Source organism: Haliotis rubra, unplaced genomic scaffold (assembly GCF_003918875.1).
Source record: "Haliotis rubra isolate DU_JTF1 unplaced genomic scaffold, ASM391887v1 Scf877, whole genome shotgun sequence".
NCBI lineage: Eukaryota > Metazoa > Mollusca > Gastropoda > Lepetellida > Haliotidae > Haliotis > Haliotis rubra.
In genome coordinates, this window is record NW_025767609.1 from 128,976 (window position 1) to 141,921 (window position 12,946).

The following is a 12,946-nucleotide window of genomic DNA, read 5'->3' on the forward strand; positions in this document are numbered from 1 at the left end:
ACCTCAAACCATCCATGAATGATGAGGAACACAGTGTACAAACCCTGTGAAGTACAAGCTGACATCACTCCATGTACCTGGCCTAGCAGTTTACATGCAACACTCACCTCAAATTTCTTGTTGTCTTCCACGAGTTGTTCATGTCTGCGAGACCCCATTGAGGTGACAACTCCACCAAACATCTACATGCAAACAGAAGAACACTTCAATACTCACACAAGTGGCAACAAACACCACTACTTCAGGTTCAGCTGACTATTTTGCCAGCATCAATGGAGATATATTTTTTTCAGATCAGACATCTGTAAGGCCCACACCTTGGATCATTTGAGCAATGCATCTTCAACATAAGCCTTATAGTTTCAGTAGCAGGACCCAGTTTAAGAAAATGAAACCTACTTGCACCTAGTGCAACCTTAGGTGATAACCTTGTTGCACCTAACAAAAACAGGTTGCACCTTATATTCAAGGTACAATAATATAAAATGCTTGAATTTTGGTATTGATGATATAGAAGAGTACAACACAATTATTCTGGTCTGATAACATCATTTTATCTTACTTCATTACATGTTATGCCATGAACAGTAACAGTCATTCTGTGACACTGTCTGTGTAGTGTCGTCAGTCACTGCTCCAAGCTCCTACCTATTCTGTTTTTCCAACAGCAAACTATTAGCAGCACTGGGTAATAATCTTGAGTTGGTATAAATATGAGGTTGCATTTGGCAGGTTGCACCAGTGCTTGTTCTAAATGCTTAAATCAAGCCCTGAATATTTATGTCAAAAACGTAACAGTTTATGTGAAGAAGGTGAGGAAGCTTGACTAGTCTCCAATGAACCATTATTTCAAGGGAATGAAACTACGGTCCCAAAAGTGATAAGGACTTCAAGACAGCAGTCTTGCCATCAACCTTGACGATAACATGCAGCTGTTTATGGATAACAACTTCTTTATCATTTATTCTTGGCTAAAATGTTTCAGGGCTAGTTCTTTCCCCTTCATTTGAAGAAACGATTTTACTTGATGAAGTGAAAGAAGTTGCCCACATTTGGAATAATACTAAAAAGTTATCTATAATAAAGTTCAACAAATTCATGACCTGGATGTATGGCTACAGGGAGACATGCCCTGATTGGAACAATTTTCTGTTCTCTTCCACTGATTGATAACTTATTGACTATCAACAGCTTTAAAAAGCAATGATCAATTTTGAGATTTAAACAAAATCCAAATACAAGTACTCAGGCATAAAGAGCTGGTTCCTTGTACAGCCTGGCTGTAGTTTCTGTACCTACCTCCACAGTGAGCTGGACCTTGGCAGCCATGCTCCAGTCATACATCCCCAAACTGTCGCTGAAGATCTTGTGCTTCAGAGGGTTGGTATACAGCTCACTGTCAGGGAGGAAGTTGTAAGCAAATATCTGCCGAACACGCTGAAACGCCAGTTTGCGTGTCTCTGACAGGCTTGGAGTGGAATACGACCTTGAAAACAGTGGATCATTTTCCAGAGTTTTCCAAATCTTGTTCTGGAATGAAAAGACCAGGAAAGTTCATATTACAACCAGAGAATGACCTGGGTCTGACTATGTTCAAGTCTTAGAGTCTGTCAGTAATGAATGAGGGTCCAAGGCTTGATATGAGGTCAAGTTAGAATCATGTGTCATGTTTAACTCAATTTCCTATAACTGTATTGCTTACCACTGACCCCAGGGACTTACAATGACATGAGTCCATCAAGTGTCAAAGATCAAAAAAACCTTTTTCTGAAACAGGCTTCAAACAGGGAATCAAACCTGGTTCTTTAACATCACTGTCAAAAGTTTAAACCACTTGGCAACCCCATTGTCTAATATGTTCACGCTGTCGAAGAATCTTACAAATCCTGACCTCTGTCTAAACAAAGCCATAATATTGGCCCTCAATCTGACCTCTGTCTAAACAAAGCCATAATGTTGGCCCCCAATCTGACCTCTGTCTAAACAAAGCCATAATGTCGGCCCTCAATCTGACCTCTGTCTAAACAAAGCCATAATGTTGGCCCTCAATCTGACCTCTGTCTAAACAAAGCCATAATGTTGGCCCTCAATCTGACCTCTGTCTAAACAAAGCCATAATGTTGGCCCCCAATCTGACCTCTGTCTAAACAAAGCCATAATGTTGGCCCTCAATCTGACCTCTGTCTAAACAAAGCAATAATGTCGGCCCTCAATCTGACCTCTGCTTAAACAAAGCCATAATGTTGGCCCCCAATCTGACCTCTGTCTAAACAAAGCCATAATGTTGGCCCTCAATCTGACCTCTGTCTAAACAAAGTCATAATGGCGGTTCTCAAACTGGCTTAACACCTGAAGCCTTGATTCTTCCCTTTTGTCTATTCAACAGCTGTTCACTTTTAGTGAGTGATTGAGTTTAATTTTACGCTGCACTCAGCGATATTCCAGCTATATTTACAGCCTGTAAATAATCATGTCTGGACCAGACAATCCAGTGATCAACAGTATGAGCATCAATCTACACAACTGGGATACGATGACATGTGTCAACCAAGTCAGCGAGCCTGACCAATCTTCACGGGTTCTGTTCATTATCAACCCCTATGTTGTCACAACACTTGCAACATATATCAAATTGGCACAGAATATTTGATAACAAACACCATGGCATTAATTTTACACAAAAAATGAAAAAAGAAAATTCATTATAAATTAAATTCCATCTACTATTATCACTCCTTATGGTTTAGGATCCTGTCTACTGACAATACAAATCCTGCATCAGCAGCCCAAGGCCACAGCTGTGACTCGTTCATATCCTGTCACCAACATCTGTAATACCTATTCTGTAGAAAAACTAATCAATCAGCTGGCAATTTTTTCCACAAAAACACTGATGCCATGAGCATGATAATAAGGCCTGGAATTTTAGAAAGTCCACAAATATATTTCCATCCTGGTTGATCATATGATAAAATGTATTTGTGAATATGTCCATGGCAACCATGTATGTGTCTAGGTTACATGTGAAATAGTGCATATTATGCCATGATGGCTTAAACTATGATGGCTTTGAGTGAGTGAGTAAGCTTGGATTTATGCCACTTTTAGCAATATTCCACTAAGGGACTGTTCATAATTTATGGCTGGAGGGGGTGATAATGATTTTTATGGAGAAGTATGAACAATGTAAATGACACCCCCTAAAATGACACACAGACCCCATGTCATGTACGAAATCAATGACACCCCTTTCTTTCTCAAAATTAATAAGCATAAAGTTTTAACATTTCTATGTACAAAATTACTGCCCCTCTCCCCCAAGTTCATGTGTACAACACTGCTGATCCCCCTACCTCCCCAGTACAAAATAGGTGACAAACACCACCCATCCACCCACCCCCTTAAAATCATCATAACCCCCCTGGTCATAAATTAATAACAGTCCCTAATATCACAGCAGGGAACACCAGAAATGGGCTTCACACATTGTACCCATGTGGGGAATCGAACCCGAACGCTTTAACCACAAGGCTACCCGACTGCCCCTTGATGGCTTTGAGGAACAGACCATCTGACAGCACAAACAAGTGTTCGACAAGGCAACAATCGACACTATTGGTATACAACACACACTAAGCCAAGTCACACAGGTTCTTTAACTTCGTTGGAGTAGTGTATATTAGCAGGTAAACAAAACCTATATTCGTTACATTTTGAGTGACTAAGTTCATGATTCATGGCTGGTGTGTGTGTGTGTGTGTGTGTGTGTGTGTGTGTGTGTGTATGTGTGTGTGTCTGTGTGTGTGTGTCTCTCTGTGTGTGTGTGTCTGTGTGTGTGTGTCTCTGTGTGTGTGTGTGTGTGTGTGTGTGTGTGTGTGTGTGTGTGTGTGTGTGTGTGTGTGTGTGTGTGTGTGTGTGTGTGTTGATGATTTTAGGGGGAAGGGGTCACCTATTTTGTTCTGGGGAGCAAGGAGGGGTCAGCAAATGTGTACAAACATATATGTTTAAAATTATGCTAGAAATTATGGGAAGGCGGGGGGTGGCCATTGATTTTGTACATGACATGCAGGGGGGTCACTTATTTTGTACATAAATTTTAGGGGGGGTCATTCACATTGTACATGCTTCTCCATAAAAATCATCATCTACCCCCCTAGCCATAAATTATGAACGGTCCCTCACCTAACATTACATAAACATTCAAAACAGTTCATCCAAATTGCTGGTCTCACACTGACAATCAGTGTAAAAACCTTGCCATACAAAGTCCACCATGTACTGGGGTATCAGTGGGTATCTCTGGGTATCATTCAGGTAACTTCTTCACAAGATAAGTTATCACTCACTGATTGGCGTTGCAAACCTTTCCAAGTACATGTATTACCCAGAACCAACAAGTGCTCAAGTACTGCTGTGAGTTATCTGCCAAAGTGAGCACCTTGGCCTCCATGTACCATATTTGGCGTATTAAACGCCCCATGAACAGCGTCTAAACCTCTAAGTAATCTTTGTAGAACTTGTAAGTGCCTGGTGCTCAAAACAAAACTTGGCTTGACAATCACTATCTTGTAGGGGTGTAATAACACCACAACACAGTATTGTATCATATACAAGACTCACAAATACAATAGAGTGAGTGAGTGAGTATAGTTTTACGCCACTCTTAGCAATATTTCAGCTATATCATTTTGAGGGACATCAGAAATGTGCTTCAGACATTGTGCCCATGTGGGCAATCAAACCCGGTCTTCAGCGTAACGAAGCAAAAGCCTTGACCACTAGGCTATCCCTCCCTCCCCAGACACACACACACACAATTCAACCTTACAACGAACAGAAACTACAGCACCAAAGATAACCTGGTCATTTGTCTCGTGGCATTTGAAGCCATAATCACTGCTTTGTGGAGAACCAAAGAAATGCACATTCTCCCCAACTAAGTGATCGGGTAAGACTTGTCCCCATATCCCCCTAAATTTTAACGATGAGGAAAGATTTCTTTGAGTGGCTTTTTTCGAAGTTGGATATGTCTTTCAGTATGTTCAGATACAATGTAAGAAACATGTTAAAATTCATCCTTATCAGATGAGAAATATATATATTCAGGTGATATGATTTGTAGGGGTGTAGCGATACGCGAATGTATCGATGCGTCGATACATTTTTACTGACGATACGATAAGCGATACATGCTTACGTGTATCGATTCCTATTTTAAAACTTTATCGATTTAAATTTTTATGCTATATCCATCTCCTTCAAAGTCTTGATAGTAAAATTATACGAGACGGCTCCGATAAATAGATATAGCTAGCTTTACTTAAAAAATAAGTTGGAAACTAACAGCTTTTGTGATTGGCTAGACTATTTTGATGGACCAATCAGCGAGCGCCTACGTTGCCGGTAAGGTAATGCTATGAAAAGGCGCAAAAATTATGTATCGCGATACGTATCGTATCGTGACCTTAAAATCGTGATACGTATCGTATCGTGAGATTGGTGTATCGTGACACCCCTAATGATTTGACTAGAATGAAATTTAAGGGGGGATACGGGCAGAAGTCTTTGCAGTGATGGATGGTTCATACTCCACTATCCAAAAATGAAACCGTATGTGGTTGTTCCCGTTCAGCTGATTGTGAGTGGTATTGTGCACAGCGAACTTTTTGCTCCTGTGTATGGTCGTTTCTTATATACTACACACAACAGATATGGGAACACCCTAAAATATGATAGTCGTACATAAACTTAAACGTGGTGAGGTCATTTATACTCTAAGGTAAATGCGACTTTTTGTGTGATTAACAGGCACTTGAAACCACACTTGTTGGAACATGCAGTGAAGCAACTGATTCAATATTCGTTGAGTTCGAGTGAAATGAAACATTGTTAAAAACAGCGAAAAACAAGGATGCTGAAACACACTAGCACCATGTTTGATTCAAACACCCAAACACAACAGCCTAGTGCACGTGGAAGACAGACTTCCCATGCAGCTTGTGGCAACTGGGCACAGGCAGTTGTGAATTGGTTCCGAAGGGCTTGGACCATAACATATCGGTCATCTGCCCTTGATGTTTTTCTGGGTATTCCATAGCGAGGTCTGCCCTTTACTCTACCAGTGGCCTGGAACCTGACCCTCAGTCTGTGAATGACAGAGAGAGACACCTGAAGACGGAGAGCAGCACTTCTTATGGATTCACCATCCTGTAACCATGCAATGGTCCTGCTTCTGTTGCGGGTGCTTAACGGTTTGCGCTGTGGTATGGTGAAGAAGATGTGAGGCTTCAATACTGTCTGTAGCTTCTTTTAAAGGAAATGTTGCCACAAGCTGCATGGGAAGTCTGTCTACCACATGCACTAGGCTGTTGTGTTTGGGCATTTGAATCAAACATGGTGCTAGTGTGTTTCAGTACCCTTGTTTTTCGCTGTTTTTGACAATGTTTCATTTCACTCAAACTCAACAAATATTAAAACAGTTGCTTCACTGCATGTTCCAACATGTCGTTTAAAGTGCCCACTAAGTACACAAAACGTTGCATTTACCTTAGAGTATAAATGCCTCACCATGTTTCAGTTTATATACGACAATCAAATGTTAAGGTGTTCCCATATCTTTTGTTTGTAGTATACAACGCAATCAAATGTATCTCATACAACAATATGACAGTTTTGATTGAGAAAGTGCCATAATGAGGAATGGAAACGTCCTAGGGTATGTTTCTGTATTCTGCTAGGGTACATTTCTGTATACAGCAACGTCCCTGGGGTACCAGAGCTACAGATAACTTTTTGTATCATTGAGTTATTTACTCGCTTGTGTTCATCTCAATTGGATACCCTAATTTTCCTTTTAGTAACTAAATAAATTGTACCCACCTTGCTCAAACTCAATTGGGTATTATGCCACTTCCCATTTTTGTAAAAATATTAAATAGTTTAAATGTTGGTTTTCGTGTTTGTTATTTACAGGGCTCAATTTAAAAGATGTTAACCTACTTGCACCAGGTGAAACCTAAGATAAAAACCTAGTTGCACCAGTCAAATTCCAGTTGCACTGTTTTTATTGCAATATGTAATATCAGAAATATGCTATTGAATTATTTAGATGTTTTATTCAGAAGTTTACCCACAAAAAAATTGACTTGTGCCTGGTGCAAGTTAGACTAATAACTAGGTTGCACTTTGTAATACTGGGTTGCACCAGTGCAAGTAACAAAGCACTTAATCGAGCCCTGATTTATATTTGATCTTTAATATGAGGAACGATAAGAAAGACTTAAAAGGAATTGAGTTTTCACCTAAATATATGCGTAATTTACACAGATACGCATCTTATCTGCACCTCTGGAAACACATCATTAGTACCCGTGCGGACAGTGACCACACCGAACCGTAACCTAAATTTGTGGATAACCTTGATTCGTGGATCACGGAAGTTATCACGCTAGCTCGTAAATTAAGTCTCGACTGGCGTCACGAAGCGGTACTTTTGATGTACATAAAATGCCACGCCTCGCTGACAAAAAAGTTTCAAATCTCTGCATTACACACAAGTACACTAAATATAATTGTCCAGCATTGAGATAAATAGCCTCAGATCACTAATACCACCATTACCAAATTTTATTTTTACAAAATGTCAATTAAAAAAGATACCGTTAGCTCCAACATTCTCACTTCTCGGTGTCTGCTTTCCTTGGTGTCAATACTTACTGCAGTGGGATGTCGTACATACCGACTACGTAATCCACGAAACAACGTGACGTCACTTTTTGCGGTCACACAAATGGTTGATGATTGCAAATGGCTTCCGTAAACAAACGTTTCATTCACAAGTGGAATGTTAGACATTTTCAGTTTGCTGAATCAATGAACATAATAATCAGTGCGTATACAAAATGAAATCATGCATTTAAAATATGAATTTCGCTGCACTTCCGTTATATCCACGAATCAAGGTTACGCGAATGTAACAACTTTGTAGCAACATCTGCATCAGGCAAAAGTAACTGCTGTGTTCACATGGTACTGCATGCTGGTCTAATAATTCATTTGTTTACTGGACAGTGTTTTATATTAAAAAATAATATCAAAAAGGATATATTAATTTATAGAATTTGTGTTTTACGTGTATAACTGCTGCTGAAGAGGTCGTAGTCGGCACGGGTACTACAGATATGTACCGCAGGTACGTTTCTGTACTGGCCATAATGAGAATACAGAAACGTACCTTAGGACGATTCCATTCCCATTCTTGATCGGAACTGTCATACTGTTATATTAGATACATTTGATTGCGTTATGGAAGTAATGAGAATACACAGTAACGGATATTTCGCGATGCATATGAATACCACTCGCAATCAGTTGAACAGGAACAACTACATACGGTTTCGGGTTTGGATTGCGGAATATGGACTCGTCCGCCTTTTAGGGTACCAGGTACGTTTCTGTATTTTGACTTTGTTTAGGGTACATATCTGTATACAGAAACGTACCTGGGGTACATATCTGCAGTACCTGTGCCGACAACGACCCCTTCAGCGTAACTGCTAACAAAACAACACTGAAGAGTGACAACAGTAACACATTTATACCACATAAAACAATAATAATTATTATAATATAACTGACAGACAACTAAATGAAGAGACGTTTAGTACCATACATGAAGCTATTTTGCTCACCTTGTGATATGATACGATACATATAGGGTTAAAATCTAAATTTCAAGGTAATCAACGCTTTGTTCGATTCAGTTACCTTAAAACGGATCACATCTTCACCGTCCAGGAAAACTCGCATTTGTTTCCAGTCAAAGGACGCCTTTTTTCTGTAGAGATCCAGTGGCCCAGACTTGAAATCTTTCATAATATCGAGATTGTTGACATCGTCGGACGGGTTTTCATAGGGTTCAGGTGCTGCCGTGTTCACTGACAACCCGTTTGCAGTGGGATTCGGCTTGATATTACGTCCTGCTTTGCCCGACATGTTCTTCGCGGTTCTAAATCTAAAGTTTCCTCAACGTTTCGTTTCACAGATCGGAATAAATATGTCCTGTGCAGTACGAATGGATAGGATCAAAGTTCGTTTCAGCACATGAATCAACTCACGTACGGAAGTATGCAAAAGTGGGACTACGTGGCAGTTATTGCGAAAAAGAATTCTTTATGACATTCATGCGTAGCTTCACAAGCTGTGGCGATTAAAACACAGAGACTTCTTATGTCTCTGCCGTAACAAGTTTTCTCTATTTTATATTAACAAATATAACTCACAAGACAGAGTATTTTATAAAGTTAACAGGCGTGATATGATTCACTCATTTGTCAATGAGTTATTATATATAATTTTCTCAATAACTTATAAAAGATAACATTACACTAAACACGAGCCATCATTCAAGAGTTTGCAATGTCTGTGTGACGTATCACTGGCCTCCTCGTGTTTGTATTACATCCCATCAATCTAGTCTCGTCGTGTTTGTATTACATCCCATCAATCAGTATCTAGTATCATGCTGTTTTGTTGTGTATCACTGGTATTACATCCCATCAATAGTATCATGTAGTTTTATCACTGGCCTCCTCGTGTTTGTATTACATCCCATCAATCTAGTATCATGTTGTTTTAGTGTATCACTGGCCTCCTCGTGTTTGTATTACATCCCATCAATCTAGTATCATGTTGTTTTAGTGTATCACTGGCCTCATGTTGTTATTACATATTCTTTCCTCAACATTGTTAAACTTGTTATATATGTTTTCTTTGTAAGTGCCCGATGTATGTTTGTGTGTGTGTGTGTGTGTGTTTGTGTGTGTCCCCCCTTATACTCCCTACCATTCACCTGATGAAGGAGCAAGCATACAGTCCTAAACGGCGTGATATTCACAATAAAGAAGTTGACATCCCAAAAATCTTGCTTTAATTTCCTGTGTGACGTAACACACTATATTTCAGTTGATTTGAAGTTTTACGTCATGTGCTTGTGCTGGTGCATCGGCAATGTTTCAGCCAAACAGCAACGAGACGAAGTCTGTGCACACGTATACACATTTTAATTACAAAGTTTAAATGAGGTTCTTAAACTACATACTCCTTCATTACACTACTATCTACAAAGAGAAAATGTCTCATCACACCCCGAGTGTGAGCACTGCCTTTTAACACAGAACAATCTACCTATTTTGGTATAGTTAACTGTTGCATTGTTTTTGTGTTAATGGTTTATAAAGAAGTTCCCGTCGAAACACACACGCACGCACGTTCACACTGTACTTTACTAAGAAAATGTATTTCAAACACTATTATAACACCTTTGTTACATTTGACCACTATCTATATAGCAATCATTATATGTGTATGCAGATATTTTTCAAAATCGAGCGCTCTATTTGTTAAACAGAGATTGCGAAACAATATTTTAGTAATGTCCCACATGAATTGATCAATACAATAAAAACACATGGTTAAATATAATATCCACCCAAAGGGTCTACGAGACACAAGTGTGAATATACTATGCATATTTACCAGATAATGATATTAGGCTACTGTTATAAAGACATACCGTAGCGCAGAAAATAGGATCAATAAACTTACGAGACGAAAGAAGTATTTATGCCAAGTTCGGGTGTGCTGCTCATCCACATTGTATGAAATCGAACGCTAGTCCAAGTTACCTGTCCTTTAAACACAAAGGACACAAGTCTGTTTGACTAGAAAGTGTCCCCATGAATTGCTAAATAGATCAGTTTAGAAAGGTAGTCAATAAATATTACGAGGAAGATGTTCATGATACCCTGTACCCAAACACCTTTTCAGCTATTAGAAATTGTCATGCATCGCAGAAAAAGTTGTTTAACAATCTTGACACAAATGGATGACTGTCACTTATAGTCTGACATAAGATAACACATTATTCGTGCTGCTGAATATATGAACCCAAATTATGATTCATATGACTTAACATGACCCATGTGTTAACCTACAGCCTCTCTCGACAAGGACAACTCTGAAATAAAAGAAAGGACATTGAAGATATTTTATGATTGCTTCAGTTACCTTTATCCACGAACGTGTCTCAATCTACGAATGCTTCAGTTACCTTTATCCACGAGCGTGTCTCAATCTACGAATGCTTCAGTTACCTTTATCCACGAGCGTGTCTCAATCTACGAATGCTTCAGTTACCTTTATCCACGTGCGTGTCTCCATCTACGAATGCCTCAGTTACCTTTATCCACGTGCGTGACTCAATCTACGAATGCTTCAGTTACCTTTATCCACGAGCGTGTCTCAATCTACGAATGCTTCAGTTACCTTTATCCACGTGCGTGTCTCCATCTACGAATGCTACAGTTACCTTTATCCACGTGCGTGTCTCACTCTACGAATGCTTCAGTTACCTTTATCCACGTGCGTGTCTCACTCTACGAATGCCTCAGTTACCTTTATCCACGAGCGTGTCTCCATCTACGAATGCCTCAGTTACCTTTATCCACGAGCGTGTCTTAATCTACGAATGCCTCAGTTACCTTTATCCACGTGCGTGTCTCAATCTACGAATGCCTCAGTTACCTTTATCCACGTGCGTGTCTCAATCTACGAAGGGGCGGTGGGGTAGCCTAGTGGTTAAAGCGTTGGCTCGTCACGCCGAAGACCCGGGTTCGATTCCCCACATGGGCACAATGTGTTGAGCCCATTTCTGGTGTCCCCCGCCGTGATATTGCTGGAATATTGCTAAAAGCGGCGTAAAACTAAACTCAGTCAGTCAGGCAATCTACGAATGTTTCAGTTACCTTTATCCACGTGCGTGTCTCAATCTACGAATGCTTCAGTTACCTTTATCCACGTGCGTGTCTCCATCTACGAATGCTTCAGTTACCTTTATCCACGTGCGTGTCTCAATCTACGAATGTTTCAGTTACCTTTATCCACGTGCGTGTCTCCATCTACGAATGCTTCAGTTACCTTTATCCACGAGCGTGTCTCAATCTACGAATGTTTCAGTTACCTTTATCCACGTGCGTGTCTCCATCTACGAATGTTTCAGTTACCCTTATCCACGAGCGTGTCTCCATCTACGAATGTTTCAGTTACCTATATCCACGTGCGTGTCTCCACCTACGAATGCTCCAGTTACCTTTATCCACGAGCGTGTCTCCATCTACGAATGCTTCAGTTACCTTTTTCACCAATGATTTTATCCATTAATTGTTACTCAACTTCAAATTATGTTTCCAGGCTTACAAAATATTACTTTCCAACATTTTAGGAACATAATCTCATGCATGTCTTTGTATTCATGTCTGTATGCTTATTGAACTGTTATCGTGTTATACATGTTTGGTTTGTCTCTAAGTGTATGGTACTTGATTACGTACACACTTTTTTTAAGTTTCCTTTCCTAAATCTATACACATTTTAAACTGTGGCGAAATTAACTCCAAGTCTCATGACTTTTGTAGAGAGATTGTTCGTCAATAATTTCGTACGTGAGAATGGCAATGGAAACTGTACGAGGTAGTTTCGTCCCATGTTAATGTAGAGTTTTTGTTGTTGTTTGGTGTGCTGCGGCTTGTGTTCAAGTAGGTATATGGGGTAACGATTGCTTGAGAAACCAACCGCACTTGTAGGAAACTATTGGTAAGAGAACATACCACAGACAACAGACACACAACGTTCAAACCCCAATCCATCCCACCACATCATCCTACGAGGTGGACACGAACGTCTCATGCAGTCCTGTGACGTTCTGGCGCGGAGCGTTCATTGCAATATCGGGATCGCAGGATCCATACTCGATTATTTACCGGCCGGCGTCACACATCTGACATAACGCTCACCTGTATTTGTGCTGTCAGGGTCTTGATCCACAAACAGCGTTCGTAACGTTACGACCAGTCGTAACTCTATAGTTTATCTTAGGCTTACGTATGGC

The 12,946-nt window shown here is 40.0% G+C and overlaps 1 protein-coding gene across 1 annotated transcript in view; it reads right to left on the reverse strand.

Annotated features, from left to right (window-relative positions):
- Positions 1-9,129, reverse strand: part of LOC124263279 (peroxisomal acyl-coenzyme A oxidase 3-like) — a 30,909-nt gene extending 21,780 nt beyond the window's left edge. Inside the window, 3 exon segments of the mRNA XM_046697869.1 lie at positions 108-182; positions 1,300-1,530; positions 8,767-9,129. Of these exon segments, the coding sequence (XP_046553825.1) occupies positions 108-182; positions 1,300-1,530; positions 8,767-8,994 (534 nt within the window). The 5' untranslated portion in view covers positions 8,995-9,129.
- Between the last annotated feature and the right edge of the window lie 3,817 nt (positions 9,130-12,946).